Source organism: Camponotus floridanus, unplaced genomic scaffold (assembly GCF_003227725.1).
Source record: "Camponotus floridanus strain SB8 unplaced genomic scaffold, Cflo_v7.5 scaffold166, whole genome shotgun sequence".
Classification (NCBI taxonomy): domain Eukaryota; kingdom Metazoa; phylum Arthropoda; class Insecta; order Hymenoptera; family Formicidae; genus Camponotus; species Camponotus floridanus.
The window spans coordinates 129,043-144,311 of record NW_020229288.1 but is presented as its reverse complement, the minus strand read 5'-3'; the positions used below and the strand labels follow the sequence as shown (position 1 = coordinate 144,311).

The window sequence follows — 15,269 nt, the reverse complement described above, 5'->3', positions numbered from 1 at the left end:
TTGCAAATTACACATTTTTTATTATAAACAATCATACGTTTTCTTTGCACCAATAGTTTTGTCTCATTATCCTGTGCATAAAAGTATTAGGGTAAGACTACCGAAAACTAAATATTTTACGAGATATTTTGCATTTTATATCGAAGTACTGCAAACTTTGAAGCCTTATAACTCAAAAAGTACTTAATGAAAAAACATTTGTCTGTAGTGTTTTGGAAAGCTCTCGAGATAAGCTACAAGAATATGCAATGAAAAATAGGGGGTTCCATTTAAGATTTCAAACTTGCCCCCCCTCACCGCCCAGGGGGAGGGGATGGGGGGCTGATTTTAACGTCATTGTACGTCCCCCTCGAAATGACGAAATTTTGATTCTAACCATTTTTTCGTAGTGTGCTTATTTTTCGAGTTATTTGGCTGCCTAAGTTAAAATGGGTCACTCTGTATATACAGGGTCTACCAAAAGTGTGGAAACCCCTAAATATCTCGGAAAATATACGTTTTACAGAAAAGTGTTTCCAACAAAAGTTGTAGGGTTTAGGAAGATCTATATACTGATTCTATCAGTTTGACCTTGGATGGCGTCGTCAAGGTCAGGTCAAGGTCACATTGACTTTTTTAAATGACACCCCCTACATTTGATTGCATATTCTTATAGCTTAATTCAAGAGCTTTCCAAAACACTATAATAATGTTCATTTTTATTAAGTACTTTGCGAGTTATGAGGGTTGAATGATAGAGTAGCGCCGGTATTAACATTATCCAAGGTGTACTACATGGAGGTTACTCGCTCGGATTTGCATCTGTTGTGTGTGTGATCCAGCTAACTAAGGCAAGATCGATTCCTCAACATATCCTCATATTTCGCTGAAGTCAAATTGCCAAAAAATTGCTCCATAAAACGTGTATGAAACGTCTCGTTAGTTCCTTCATTTACCGCTATGTGACGCACTACATGCAGTCTAACTCGCATTTAAAATTCAACTAAGAATGTATAAAGCTATCAAAGAACGAGCACCTTCTAACTTCAGCTTTGAGCAAGCAGAAATTAATTGTTATCGTCCAAATACAACGTACGATTAATTAAAATTAAACGTTTTAAAAATGGCTGGCGACTTGTCGGAACGTGAAAGAATCACTATCCTCATGATGCGTGGATGGGGTGATAACGAAAGATCGTTCTCTGATGTCGTTCGATTATTTAATGACACGTATCCGAACCGTCGAATTAATAAGTCCACTGTGTTAAAAACAATAGAACGTTTTAGACAAACTGGTAGCGTAAGAAATCGCTCTAAGTCAGGAAGACCATTGTCTGCAACCAACGAAGAAAAACAACTTGATGTTCTGCAGACATTTATTGAAGATCCCAATTCTAGTGTTCAGAGAGTCGCTCAAACTCACGATATTGCTCCCATGTCGGTTTGGAGAATTTTAAAGAAGAACAAGTTCCATCCATATAAATTGCAATACGTTCAAGAATTGCAAAACGGAGATGAGGAGCGTCGTATACATTTCTGTGAAAGAATGATGGCACTAATAGATGTCCGGCCCATCTTCCCTTATCAAATTGTTTTCACAGACGAGGCAACTTTTACCTTAACGGGAGAAGTTAATAATCAAAATTTTCGTTTCTGGTCAGATGAGAATCCGAATTGGGTGCGGGAAACTCACACACAACATCCACAAAAAATAAATGTATGGTGCGGAATAATAGATGGCTATTTAATAGGGCCGTTTTTTTTTGAAGAATATTTGAACGCTCAAAGGTATGAGAGATTACTTGTTGATCAAATAATTCCAGCCATACAGAATACTTTTCCAAATAATTTCCAAGAAATATGGTTTCAGCATGATGGAGCTCCTGCTCATTTTGGTGCAGGACCACGTCGTATTTTAAATGAGACTTTTCCGCTACGGTGGATAGGAAGAAGGAACGGAAATGAGGGAGAGAGGATTGGCCACCTCGGTCACCAGATCTAACTCCTCTTGATTATTATCTATGGGGATATCTGAAGAGTAAGGTTTACAGAACAAAACCTAAAACCATTCACGAATTGATACAGCGAATAAGGGATGAAATGGCTTTGATACCTTTTGAAACGAATCGTAAAGTCATTTCTACATTCTACCAAAGATTAGCATATTGTCAGGAAGTAAATGGCAGCCACTTTCAGCATTTACTTTAACACATTGAAACACATTTGCAATCGTTTGGTGCAACCTAACCTGATCTCTGTATACACGCACCGCACGCACGCACACGCACACATTTCGAACAATTATTATGATAAATGAGCATCCACAAATTTATTTACTGTTTACTATGTCGATTGCTTTCCAGGTCTTTAAATGCTCGATTGTAATTTGGTTGGGTCTTTGCTTTTGCTGACTGGATCCACGACCGATCTTGCCTTAGTTAGCTGGATCACACACACAACAGATGCAAATCCGAGCGAGTAACCTCCATGTAGTACACCTTGGATAATGTTAATACCGGCGCTACTCTATCATTCAACCCTCATAACTCGCAAAGTACTTAATAAAAATGAACATTATTATAGTGTTTTGGAAAGCTCTTGAATTAAGCTATAAGAATATGCAATCAAATGTAGGGGGTGTCATTTAAAAAAGTCAATGTGACCTTGACCTGACCTTGACGACGCCATCCAAGGTCAAACTGATAGAATCAGTATATAGATCTTCTTAAACCCTACAACTTTTGTTGGAAACACTTTTCTGTAAAACGTATATTTTCCGAGATATTTAGGGGTTTCCACACTTTTGGTAGACCCTGTATATATATATGTGAAAAAAACATATAATAGAAAATTCTTTGGCTAATTTGGACAGTATTTTTCCTTAAAAAAAATGTTGAGATATCAATAATTTTTGAGTTATAAATGATTTAAAAAACAGATTTCTCATAAACTAAATTTTGTGGAATAAATAGATTAACATAATTACATTCTTTAGTTCATTTTAAGTTAAGTTTGCTATAATAAAATTTTAATTTAAAGTTTTCATTACAGAAATATATAGTAGCTGTTGTGTTTTTGTTGTGTTTCGGAGTGCAAATTGTGTTTGTTCGTTAGTTCAGGAATAATGTTTAACGTCGTTGTGTCTTGATATTATGTCTCGATTCCGCGAACAGTCCGAAGTAATAGAAGATTCGAGCACTACGTTGAGCTCCGTACACGTCGGCCACACCTATGCTTCTCCGACGATCCGTCTCTCAGTCGGCCTTTTAAAGCTTCTTCTTACTGTGGTGCCGTATGCAAGGTCGTGTCATATGCATCATCGTGCCAGGGTCGTGTCATATGCATCATCGTCGTGATTCTATTGTTCCGAGCATTCCGATCCGGGTGATGCAGTCGATGCAGTCATGTATGATTCACGCTCACCGGATGAAGGGAGCAACATACTCAACATTCCTCCCTTGCTTAAGAATGCTGTCCTCGGTAGGGGCGAGTTCCTCCCAATGCCTTGAAATCTGGTCGAATTTGATGCGAAAGACGCTCAGAACGACGAGCCGCTGCTACTGGAGGTTGTGTGGCCCCGGAAGGATTTTCAGAACGACGAGCAGATGCTACTGGAAGTTGTGTGGTTCCGTTACTGAGAGGTTCCGCCTCCTCTCTTTCTCTTAGCGAAGTGTGAAGTACTGGATCTGGTTGAATCCGTGCTGATTCTTTCCCGGAGGGTAGTAGATCTTCGCTAATCGTATTGGATTTTTTTTCCTGTCTCTTTGGACGATTCCATATTTGATTGAAATGTCTAGTAATGAATCCTCCTTCAAAGCTGACGCGAGTAAGTGCTTTCCCTATCAGCCTAACAATTTTACCAGGAATACGCTGTCCATTGGAGAGTTGAATTAGTACTGATTGACCTATAACAAATGAACGTGGCCTTGCGCCGTGATGAGCGTCGAATTGCTGTTTCATTTGTTTCTGCTAAGAAGTAAGATTTAGATTAGGTTTTTCGGTTGCAGTAAACATATCTAATGGAGTTCTAAGCTTACGTCCAAAGAATATTTCTGCTGGAGACTTATGATCTGGAATATTTCTGCTGGAGACCGCATCACTGGGTGTGTAGTTGTATACGTAAACAAACTTGTTTAATTCCGTTTCTAATTGTGAACTTTTACTTGTGTCGATAGAACTTTTCAATGTTCTGACCATTCTCTCGGCTTGACCATTTGATTGTGGATGCCCAGGAGGAGTACGCAGGTGAAGAATTCGAAATTCGGCGCACAGTTGCGCGAATTCTACTGAAGTGAATTGAGTACCGTTATCTGAAACTAGTACTTCAGGAGGTCCATATCTACTAAAGAGTCTTCGCAGATATCGACATGTTGCTGCCGATGTTATTGTTGAGAACCATCCTGCTTCTACGAATTTGGAGTAGCTGTCGACAATGACGAGTACCCATTGTCCATGTATCAGACCTGCGAAATCAATGTGAAGGCCATGCGTGACCATGATTTCTCTGGATTTGGCCATGGATGTAATGGTTCTTTTACTGGGTTGCTTGCTGTGCGATCGCAATGATTACATTCTTTTACGTATCTCTCGATGTCATCATGCATCGCTGGCCAATAGAAATAACGTCGAGCAAGCTGTATCATCCGGCGGATACCTGGATGTGCAATGTGTAGTTGCTTCAGTACAGTAGATTGTAGACGTTTAGGAATTATTAGTTTTTCATCTAGAACTAATGTATTATCAACTATGGCTAAGTAATCGCGACGACAATAATATGGCATTAACTCCTTGTCAGTTACGTCTGATTTAAGCCATCCGTTTTGTAGACGATCTATAATCTCAGCGAGATTTCCATCGCTGAATGTTGCACTCTAGAGCTCTTGCCGAGCCGTTGAAGGTAAGAACTGTACTGATTCGTTGACAATCTGTTGTAGCTCTGTATCCGTTTCCTGTAGCGCAGCTACAACTTCTTCGAGATCGGCGTCTATTAAGTCCTGTATTAACCTTGAAAGAGCGTCCGCTTGACCAAATTTCTCGGAGTTGACATATTCTATGTCAAAGTCGTATCCAATTAGTCGAAGAGCCCATCGTTGCAAACGATTTGCTGTGCGTGTATCTAGACCTTTTGTATTCGACGTTTTAAACAGGGCTAGAAGTGGACGATGGTCCGTTTGTAGCACGAAGTGACGACCATATACGAATTTTCGAAAACGTTCAACAGCAGTGACTAATGCTAAAGCTTCTTTTTCGATTTGACTGTAATTCTGTTGAGTCTTTGTCAATGCTTTTGACATGTGAAAGACTGCTTTTACCTGGTCATCTGGGGCGCGCTGTAACAAGACGCCACCAATTCCAATCGAACTAGCGTCTGCTGCAACGATCAGAGTTTGTCTGGGATCGTAATGCGCTAGTAGAAGTGGTCCAGTAAAAATATTTTTAATATCCTCAAACGTTTTCTTCATTTTTGCTGTCCACACGAAGGGTACATCTTTCTTGATCAAAGCTTCGAATGGTGCTTTGAGTCGATGCAAATTTGGTACAAATTTCCCGTAGTAATTAATCAGACCTAAAAACGAGCGTATCTCTTTTGCATTCGTCGGAGCTCGCATTGTTTGAATAGGTCGAAGACGTGCTGGGTCAGGCTCAATACCTTTAGCTGAAACAATAAATCCAAGGTATTTAACTATTGAACTATGAAATTTACATTTTTCCTTTTGGAGTCGAAAACCCCATTCTTGTAAGCGGTTTAGCACGGCGTGTAAACGCGTATCGTGCTCTGTGCGTTCCTGACTATAAATCAGAATATCATCAAGATAGACGAGTACGCCTGGAATACCTGTAAGTGCCTGTTCCAGCGTACGTTGGAAAATTGCAGAAGCTAGTTTTAATCCAAAAATCAACCGATTGTAAGCAAATAAACCTCGATGAGTATTTATTGTAGTTAGCTTCTTACTTTCCTCATTCAGTCTTAGATGGAAATAAGCATCAGATAAATCTAGTTGTGAGAAGATAGAACTTCCTCGAAGTTTTGCCATAAGTTCCTCTATCCCTGAGATTGGATAATCCTCCGCGTCAAGTGCGTCATTTAATCCTGTAGTAGTCTGCACAAATACGTATTTTTCCATTTACTTTGCGTGCAACTACTATGGGCGCCGCCCATTCCGAAAAGTCGACTGGCGTTAAAATTCCACTTTTAACGAGTCTATCCAGTTCCTCATTGACTGGTTCTTCTAATGCAAGTGCGATCAGACGTCGTGGAATATGTTTCGGTTTCGCATCTGGTTTAAGCCGCAGATGAACTGTCATCTTGGTGCATTCACCTGTGGAACTACTAAAAAGTTCTGTGAATTGTTTATGAAATAAATTTACCGTAATCGTATTCATCGTTTGCAGATTTCCGACGACTCCTGTATCGTAGGTAATTAAGCCAAGCTCATCTATTGCTTGAGAGCTAAGTAGTGCAGTTTCTGGATGATCAAGTACGATGACTTGTGCTTTTATCATACAGTCTTTGTAGCCAAGTAAGGCGTTAAAAATTCTATGTTATGCAGTGGATGTCCTGAAACATTCACACATGAAGTAGTAAGCGATTGGAGTTTTGGACGACCGATTCGTGTCCAAGTTTCTCTCCCGATCGTAGTTACGTCCGCTTCTGTATCCAGCTGCATTTTCAATGGCTTGTTATTGATAGTAATATGCGCGAATTTGCGATATCGATGTCCTGTGCCTAGAATACCTTGTAATGTGACAGTATTTATTTTATTTCGTTGCTTTGATAAGCAAACTCTAGCAATGTGTCCCGTTTTCTTGCAGATTCTACACGTTGCATTCTTAAACGGACATGCATCCCGTCTGTGTTTCGTGGAACCGCAGCCATAGCATGGCGATAATGTAGTAGAATTTCTCTTTTTCTCGTAATGTAGTGTAGTAGGATTTGTTTTCTTTTCGTAATATTTACCTTTCTTTTTAGGTGAATTCTTCGTAGATTGGCTGACCGCGTTGATTTCGAAGAAGCGCTGTCCTTCAACACGCATGACGTCAGCCGTGCGGTTCGCATGTGCGTAGCAGATTTCTCTAATGTCTTGAAATGTGCAGTTTTCTTTTTCTGATGCAACCTTGAAGAGGACTGTTCGCTCCGTGTAGTAGGTGTGGTCGCTTAGGGCGAGAGCCGTTAGTAGAATTTTGATCTGGTCGATATTGAAATTATCGAGCTCAAAGGCATCTCCCAAAACATTTACTTTGTCAAGTATTTCTATAGCCGTTGTTAGCGGGGAAGCACGAAAATTGAGAGCTTCAAAACGACGTTGAAATAACGTTTTATTATCGTGGAACTGTTTTCGAAGATGTTGCACGAGATCTGCAAGAGACATCTCTTGTGGTTTCTTCGACGATAAACGACTGAGTAATTGTTGATACTCGTCCCCGAGAGCATTAAGAAGTAGCTCTTTTCCCTCCGTATCGGTTAAACCCTTCGCTCCTTCCGCGAAAGTGCTTCTATGTCGTTCAAACCACAACGTGAAAGTTTTACCCCTTGCCGGGTCATGAACGAATTTACCGAGCCGTGTAGCCAGATTTGCGAATTGCGACGACTTTGCAGTATCGTCCGTTCCCGATATTCGATGTGATAGTATCTCTGTCATTTGCTTTTGTGATTCACCGATTTGCTTTTGTGACTCCCTGATCTGACGTAATGTGTGCTCCTGGCTTAGCGCAGCTTCTGCTAGCGCTTGAAGTAGTCGGTCCATTTTCTTGCAGGTTCAATAAGCCGCAGCGCCAATTGCTGTGCTTTTGTTGTGTTTCGGAGTGCAAATTGTTGTGTTTGTTCGTTAGTTCACGAATAATGTTTAACGTCGTTGTGTCTTGATACTATGTCTCGATTCCGCGAAGAGTCCGAAGTAGTAGATTCGAGCACTACGTTGAGCTCCGTACACGTCGGCCATACCTATGCTTCTCCAACGATCCGTCTCTCGGTCGGCCTTTTAAAGCTTCTTCTTACTGTGGTGCCGTATGCAAGGTCGTGTCATATGCATCATTGTGCCAAGGTCGTGTCATATGCATCATCGTCGTGATTCTATTGTTCCGAACATTCCGATCCGGGTGATGCAGTCGATGCAGTCATGTATGATTCACGCTCACCGGATGAAGGGCGCAATATACCCAACAGTAGCAAAAATTGAAAGTTTGCAAAAGATGATGACTTCTTTCGACATTTTCACTGAAGAAAAATTGTTCCCAAATTGGCCAGAAAATTTGTCATTATATGTATATATGTTTTTTTAGTTATATCCTACACACACATACATATGTGTGTGTGTGGTGTGTGTGTGGTGTGTGTGTGGTGTGCGTGCGTGCGGGCGTGCGGGCGTGCGGACGTGCGGGCGTGCGGGCGTGCGGGCGTGCGGGCGTGCGTGCGGGCGTGCGTGCGTGCGTGCGTGCGTGCGTGCGTGCGTGTGTGTGTGTGTGTGTGTGTGTGTGTGTGTGTGTGTACGTATGTATGTATATGTATATATTTAATTTTTAGGAAGAACGATTTAAATGAGCAACGACTGGATGCTATAGAAGCTCAACTAAAGCTAGTTTAATAAATAATATATAACAATATATGTAGTAATAATAATACACAAGATAATCATTGGAAATGTCTAATAAAAAAAAATTAAATGGTTATTACTTCACAACAAATAAACTAAACAAAAATAAAACATTTAATAAAGGAGACATTAATTGTTTATTTTTTTATTTGTTTATTTAATGTAGGTATGAAAAGAAATATATGTATAATATTTTAATAAATACATATTATATACATATGAAAAAGAGGCAAAAAATTTACTTGCGAATAAACTAATAAAAAGAACAACATATATGTTATCAAAATGTTCATTACATTCGATACAGAACTGCAAGTGTTTTCATTTTATTATAAAAAAATCTTGAAAATTGGCAAAATTTTCCAATCACGAAAGTAGAATGTAAATAACATTAAAAATGCGCTCAAAAAATACTATACCATAAATCGCCTTAATGATACGAACATTATATAAAGGCCGTGAGCCTTTCTACAGTCGAAAACTTCAATACTCATGTTAAACAATGTATTTCAAAAACGATTATAGTTTTGTGTCGATTCTGACAATATTATTTTGAAAACATATTAGTTTTTATGTGGAAGCAAAATTTTGCTCTTCTTTTATATAATATGTGTACTTAAATTATTAAAATATTATATATTTTTTTCATATTTAGAATAATAAAAAAGATATCTCATTTACAAAATGTTTTTTTTCTTTTGTTCATTTTATATGTTATGAAGTATCATTTAATTTAAATACATTTGTAATAATTATCTTGTATATATGTATATATGTATATTACAATGTTATATTATATGACAATTTACATATAATAATTGTATTTATTTATATTGTTTGCAGGAAATTGAATAATAACGTAGAACGTATATTAAAATATGTTCAAGATCGACGTCGAATTACAAAAAAAATAGCATGCTTACCAATTTCCACAGAAAAAGATATACAAGAATTTGAAAATGTTGATGAGGAGATTTATGATGAAGTGGTAAGTTTTAATATATAAATCAATATACAATATACAATATATAAATTTTTTAAAATAAATACATTGTAATAAATACAATTACGTTTATTTTATTTCAGGTAAATTATCTTCTATACGTTGGCGGGTTCACTGTTAAAGAAGCAGTAAAGAAGGGATGTCAATAAGGTCGTTTTTTGGCCCACGTCAGAATCACTCCAAAGTGTGGTATTTTCTTCCTGCCGATGTAGCTCACAACCTCCTAGAACCGTTTGCTGTCCGAGCAATTAGAGGCTGAGAATGGGCAACTTGAAATCTCAAAAATCAATAGGGTTTACAATATTCTCTGAATTCACAATGAGAAAGTGAACAGTCAATGATTGAGGAATTGGGAGTAGGCGCCGGAAAATCTTCAATTAGAAGATTATTCGTTATTAGATTGATGGCCATCTTCAACTGACTCATTGTCAGACCAGTCTGAAATGTTCTCAGCTGCATCTTGGATGTATTGTGCGTAGGATTGTGATGGTCGTTTTTGAAGTCTTTCAGAGTGTCTTAAATACCCCAAATACCAAAGGACGGATGCGACATGTGCACAACAACCAACGGTTCTAACACCGACCTTGCATTGGCAGTACCAGGAAATGATGGGATTGATTCCTTGACTATATTCAATCCACAAGTTATACACCTTCGATGATGTATGGCGCGATTGTATCTGGAGATGTAAGATATTTCTCTCTTGCCTATGGACGAACAGTTAATACATCCCATCTCCAGTTGTGTGCTCCTCTGCATAAGATTGCGCTTGTTTCAATTGATATGAGCCAATGGTCAGATGAATCAACTCGTGTAAGGTCAATTGAGGGCAATCAGGGATTGAATCCGCAACTACGGGTTGCCACAACACCCTTTTCCTGGACCAACCTTCTCTTTCAACTCTTTCCTGGAGGAGGTTCGGCATTTGCGATAGACGCAACATACGCTCAGCAATGATTGTATCATTTGGATCGTCACTGATTCTCGATGGTCTGAAAGCATTGCAAAGAGCGGATACAATGCGCACGTAATCTCCCACATACGGTATCTGAGAATTTGAGAATACATGATCTAATGCTTTCCACTTCTTAAGGAGACCGTTAACCGCTTCTATCACCCAGCGTATTTTAGTCACGAGGCGTGATTCATTGGCTTCAGATGTAGTATGTTGCGAACCTTCTCGGAGGAAATGGGGCATTTTAGTTATGAGACCTAGATCTTCCAACATCTCGAGGCAATCTCTGAAACCACGATCCACCACGAAAACATCGTTAGGTTGCAAGCAAGATCGGAGCCTGCTCGCGTCAGATCGCATTATGCTGGTCAAAATGCTTGCATCATTATTTTTACCATCCGCGAAGTAAGGTCCAAAAACTTCTAAGATGTATCCTGTTGAACTTACAAGAATCATAGGTTTTACTAGTGAACGTCCTTTGTGGAGTGAAAAAGTTCGTCTCTGGAACTTGTAATTAGAACTTTTCTCTATATACATATACGTACCATCGGCTACAAGGATACAGACATCCTCTCCACCTGCGAAGAGCGTTTTAGCCATGGTTCTCGTATACTTTGTGATAAAATCTTCTCGAGAGATATAATTTGTTCCCAAAAAGTTCGAGACAAACATTGAAAGGAGAGCAGTACGAGCTGCAGCTATCGCCCTACCTACTCTCCTCTTTTGAAGAGCGAATAAGGTAGACAAAACTGAAAGGGAAAGACCAGTACATAGTTTCATTAAAAGCAAGGCAAGACAAGTCCGAGGAGAACGTCCAGATGTAATATAACCAGAGATTGAAGCAAGAACGGAGTCGAATTGATCTTTCTTCAACCCGGTCAGATTATAATAATCGTCATCAGTAAGAGCAGGTGGATAATCAAAATTAAGTCCTTTCCGAGAAGCAACTGAACGTAAGTTTTGTAACAACCCACAAAGAGTTTTATCGTCTAGAATCGAATAGTTTGACTTTACTTCGATATCATCTGTTGCTGTTTTACTGAGAAAATCATTTTCCAAGTGTCTCATACAACATCGAGCATTTGGCGGAATGAGTATACCTCTGTCTATGAATATTTGTGTTCTCGCCATAGGAGATATATGAGTCAGTTTCTTAGCCTTCTTACATACGATGCATCTCGTCCCGGATGCTGTGCAGCCCTGGATGCTGACTCTTACCTTCACTGAGGAAGGAATGTTGCTTGATTCTGAGATGTTGGAGCGCTGAGGAGTATCATTTGTAGCAACAGATTCAGTACTGATAGTACGTGAAATGCTGCTTGTACGATTGCTCATAATGCAATCGGATAATGGATATTAACGTAATAGTAACAAAAAAATAAGCAATGAAAAGTAATGAAAACGAGAAACTAAACTACTCAAGATTAGTGCACACAGTTTATGCTCTGAAAGTGCGCTGATCCTTGATAAAGACGATTCATTTAAGCATAAGTGCGATGAAAATAATGCGGTGACACACAATGCTTCCAGTTCAAAAACGCACTAAAAACAACTGTGTATCCAAGTCGATTGTTGAATCTGTTGAGAGGAACAAATGCCGGGAAGGAGACAGAACAACTAAGCTACTGGTCAGATGAAGAGTGCACAATACTATTTGTGCTCTAGGATTGTTTTTATCGTTGATGAGAAACCGTTGATTGAATGAGGTGAAGAACTAATGCGTTGGGTCCTGATTTCGTGAAGACAAACGAATGACGGGAAGAAAAACAAGAGAACAAAGCTACTGAAAATGTGGATAGTGCATAGTACTATTCTCGTTTTGGAAATACATGTTGAATTGTTAATTACAATGGAACAATTGATTATTTGTCGTACATACTATGCAGCAGAACACAATAATCTGAATGAAGATACCAATCTTAATAAATGCTTCGCGAAGCTGAGCATTGCATTCAATGAAAAAGAAGTCCGTTCCGGAAAATATTCTTTACATCTCCTCACTGAGGTTTGGAATTCAAATATTTTTTCGTAATATGTGATTTCGAATATACATTGCATTCGCAAAATAATCTAATCCCTTAAAATCAAGTTTGGGCTTACAGTAGTATCGTCTGATTCATCGCAAGGGATGCTATTGTATGATTGTTGAGTAATATGGCAATCCGTTCAAAATATCAGGCTTGATTTTATCTTGAATGCATGAAGGTCAGATGAGCTTTCTTTCGTATTTAAAGCAGCGCATACTCTAGTAGTTTTTGAGAAAATATAGTGATGAAAGCTCAACAATAGCATACTGAAATGAGACCGACACTACAACCATGTGAAAGACTCCATTGATTTTTGAGATTTCAAGTTGCCCATTCTCAGCCTCTAATTGCTCGGACAGCAAACGGTTCTAGGAGGTTGTGAGCTCCATCGGCAGGAAGAAAATACCACACTTTGGAGTGATTCTGACGTGGGCCAAAAATCGGCCTTATTGACACCCCTCCTTTAATTATTATAACAAATAAAATTGACATTTTTTAATGCTTTGTAAAATTGGCATCTAAAATAAATATTAATATAATTATAAGATTAGCAAGAATCATCTTAACAAAAAATTTATTGCTGAATACATTTTAAAAACTATAACTTTGTAATTGTTATAAAAATTGTTACTGTATAAAATTATACAATTTTATTATTCAAATATTCTTAAATAAAAATTTTACAATGAAATTTGAAGATAGATATACATAAATACATACATATTATTTCTACATTATTTATAAATAATTATCTTTGCACTTTTCTCAATAGTTATAACTTAAATATTATAATTAAAAAATTATTTTTTAGCAATAAATATGCGTTTTGCAAAATCACTTTACACCAATTATTTCGACACTTTTCTATCTGGATATCGTTATTTGAATAATGCGCAGCACATTCTTCAACAGAATCACATTCGTGTTTGTATGCGCTGTGACGTTGCCGTCCTTTAGAGCGTCCATCCGCCCCGAGATTTTACGGGGCGCGGGCCGAGCGGCCGCGCCAGAATCAACCTCGAGAGAGCGTTATCACAAATCCCCGGAGAGACGAGCGCTATCGTTGGTTTGTTAAGAATTTTATTAATTGTATCGAATTTTTGTTTGTTTGTCAAAACGACAACGGGCACCTCGCCGGAGAAAATCCAGAGGACCGGAAGCACATCAAGGAAGATTGCAGCAAGACGCTGAACGACAGCGAACGGAGGAGATAATAGCGCTTGAAAGGACGATACCGGGGGAATTCGCCCGCGTCCCAGGGAGGAGGACGGAAGTCCGATCCACGCTATCCTCCGAGGAGGACCAACGACAGCGGAGCCTCCAACGGGCCCTTGTACAGGGGCCCGCGACAGCAATTAAATAATTCAAATCAAATTAATTGCGCGCGAAGCGCTAAAAGCGCCGCGGATCTCGCGAGGCGCTAGGACCTCTTGCGTGCCGTATCCTGATTGGCCGCGGGGCTGCGCACCCCACTAAGCGGTCATTGACGCCGCTATCGACCCCGGGCCGCGAGATCGCAGGATCGTTCTGGTGCGGACGCTCGCGAAAATAAGTCGCCTTGTTAGTTCATTGTCGCTTGTGCAAAATCTTCTGTGTTTGTCGCCGCTGCTGAGAGACCGAGTCGAGGACGAGGCCGAGGACCATCCCCTGCAGGAGGAAGCGTTATCGGTGAGGTTGCCCATCTTTCATTGTAAGCCACGTACGCGATTTTGTCCGCGTGCCGGCCGTTCTGCCGCCGTCGCCATCTTTTTCGTGTTTCGCGACCGCTCGAGCCGTTTGCCGAGACGGTGATATTTCGTGAATTTGTCGGGCGACCGGAGGCAAGCGACCGAGGAAGGACCCTCGTAACGTCGGCGTTAAATTGATAAGGCAACGTTCGTCTCTCTCCGGGTTTCGGGTGTTCTGTACGCGTAGCTATCGACCGTCGAATATCGACCGCGTGCGCGAAGGATCGCGAAAGCGAATACCGCCCGTGTTGTCGTACCGCTGTCGTCGCCGCGTAGAATATTCCGTGACGTATCTCAGGGCGATTTTTGGATGTCTGATTGCGTGTATGTCGTCTTTAATTGTTAAGAGTGCGTCTGAGCGTTTTTGATATTTCATTGTAGAGTGAGCGTGAAAATATTTGCGTCATTGTCGCGCCTATTACGCCGCCGAAAAGAGCGTAATAAAGGGTAACAGAATATTGTCGTCTTTGTCGCGCTTATTACGCTGTCGAATGGCGCGTAATAAATGGTATGTAGCGTCTGCCGAATTTGTCGAGGTGCGAGGTAATCCACCCAAATATTGAAGATAAAATTTGAGCGGTTTGCGTGGAAGAAAGAGGCGAGACATCGGCGGAGAAAATTCTCCGTCCGCCGTTGGCTATCGAAATTCGAGAATATCGTTCGCCTATCGCATACGTGATCCGTCTTCACAAAAGTATTCTGTATTTTCGGTTACTTAGGTTGTCGAAGTTACTTAGGTTAGTAAGCTGTCGATTTGTTTCGCGACCTAGGAAATTGCGGGGAAAATTCCGTTGCGATAAGTTGTCGATCTGGCTAACGAAATTATACTATCGTTTGATTAATATCCGCGAATATTTTCGTGCCGAAAATCCTTGGTATTCCGTAGAGCCTCGCTCTGTCCCGCGAACTCCAGCCATAAAAACGGGCTCGGATAAACAACCAAATTGTCGTAGCGCTCTCGCATTAGTTGTCGACTTCGAGCAGATA

At 39.9% G+C, this 15,269-nt stretch overlaps 3 protein-coding genes across 3 annotated transcripts; all 3 read right to left on the bottom strand.

Moving 5' to 3' along the window:
- Nucleotides 1–3,441: 3,441 nt before the first annotated feature.
- On the bottom strand, nt 3,442–3,939 carry LOC112637433. The gene has a single exon (XM_025407203.1). It carries the CDS (start codon nt 3,937–3,939, stop codon nt 3,442–3,444), a length of 498 nt encoding a protein of 165 aa, XP_025262988.1.
- A 9-nt stretch (nt 3,940–3,948) lies between these two features.
- Nucleotides 3,949–4,497, bottom strand: LOC112637432 (uncharacterized protein K02A2.6-like). Its single transcript, XM_025407202.1, has one exon. The coding sequence runs from the start codon at nt 4,495–4,497 to the stop codon at nt 3,949–3,951; it is 549 nt and encodes a 182-aa protein (XP_025262987.1).
- Nucleotides 4,498–6,479: 1,982 nt separating this feature from the next.
- LOC112637431 lies at nt 6,480–7,724 on the bottom strand. The gene has a single exon (XM_025407201.1). The coding sequence runs from the start codon at nt 7,722–7,724 to the stop codon at nt 6,480–6,482; it is 1,245 nt and encodes a 414-aa protein (XP_025262986.1).
- Between the last annotated feature and the right edge of the window lie 7,545 nt (nt 7,725–15,269).

Coding starts and splice junctions, on each gene's coding strand:
- LOC112637433 (XM_025407203.1), bottom strand. CDS start 3,939: ATGAAACAGCAATTCGACGCTCATCACGGCGCAAGGCCACGTTCATTT.
- LOC112637432 (XM_025407202.1), bottom strand. CDS start 4,497: ATGGCCAAATCCAGAGAAATCATGGTCACGCATGGCCTTCACATTGAT.
- LOC112637431 (XM_025407201.1), bottom strand. CDS start 7,724: ATGGACCGACTACTTCAAGCGCTAGCAGAAGCTGCGCTAAGCCAGGAG.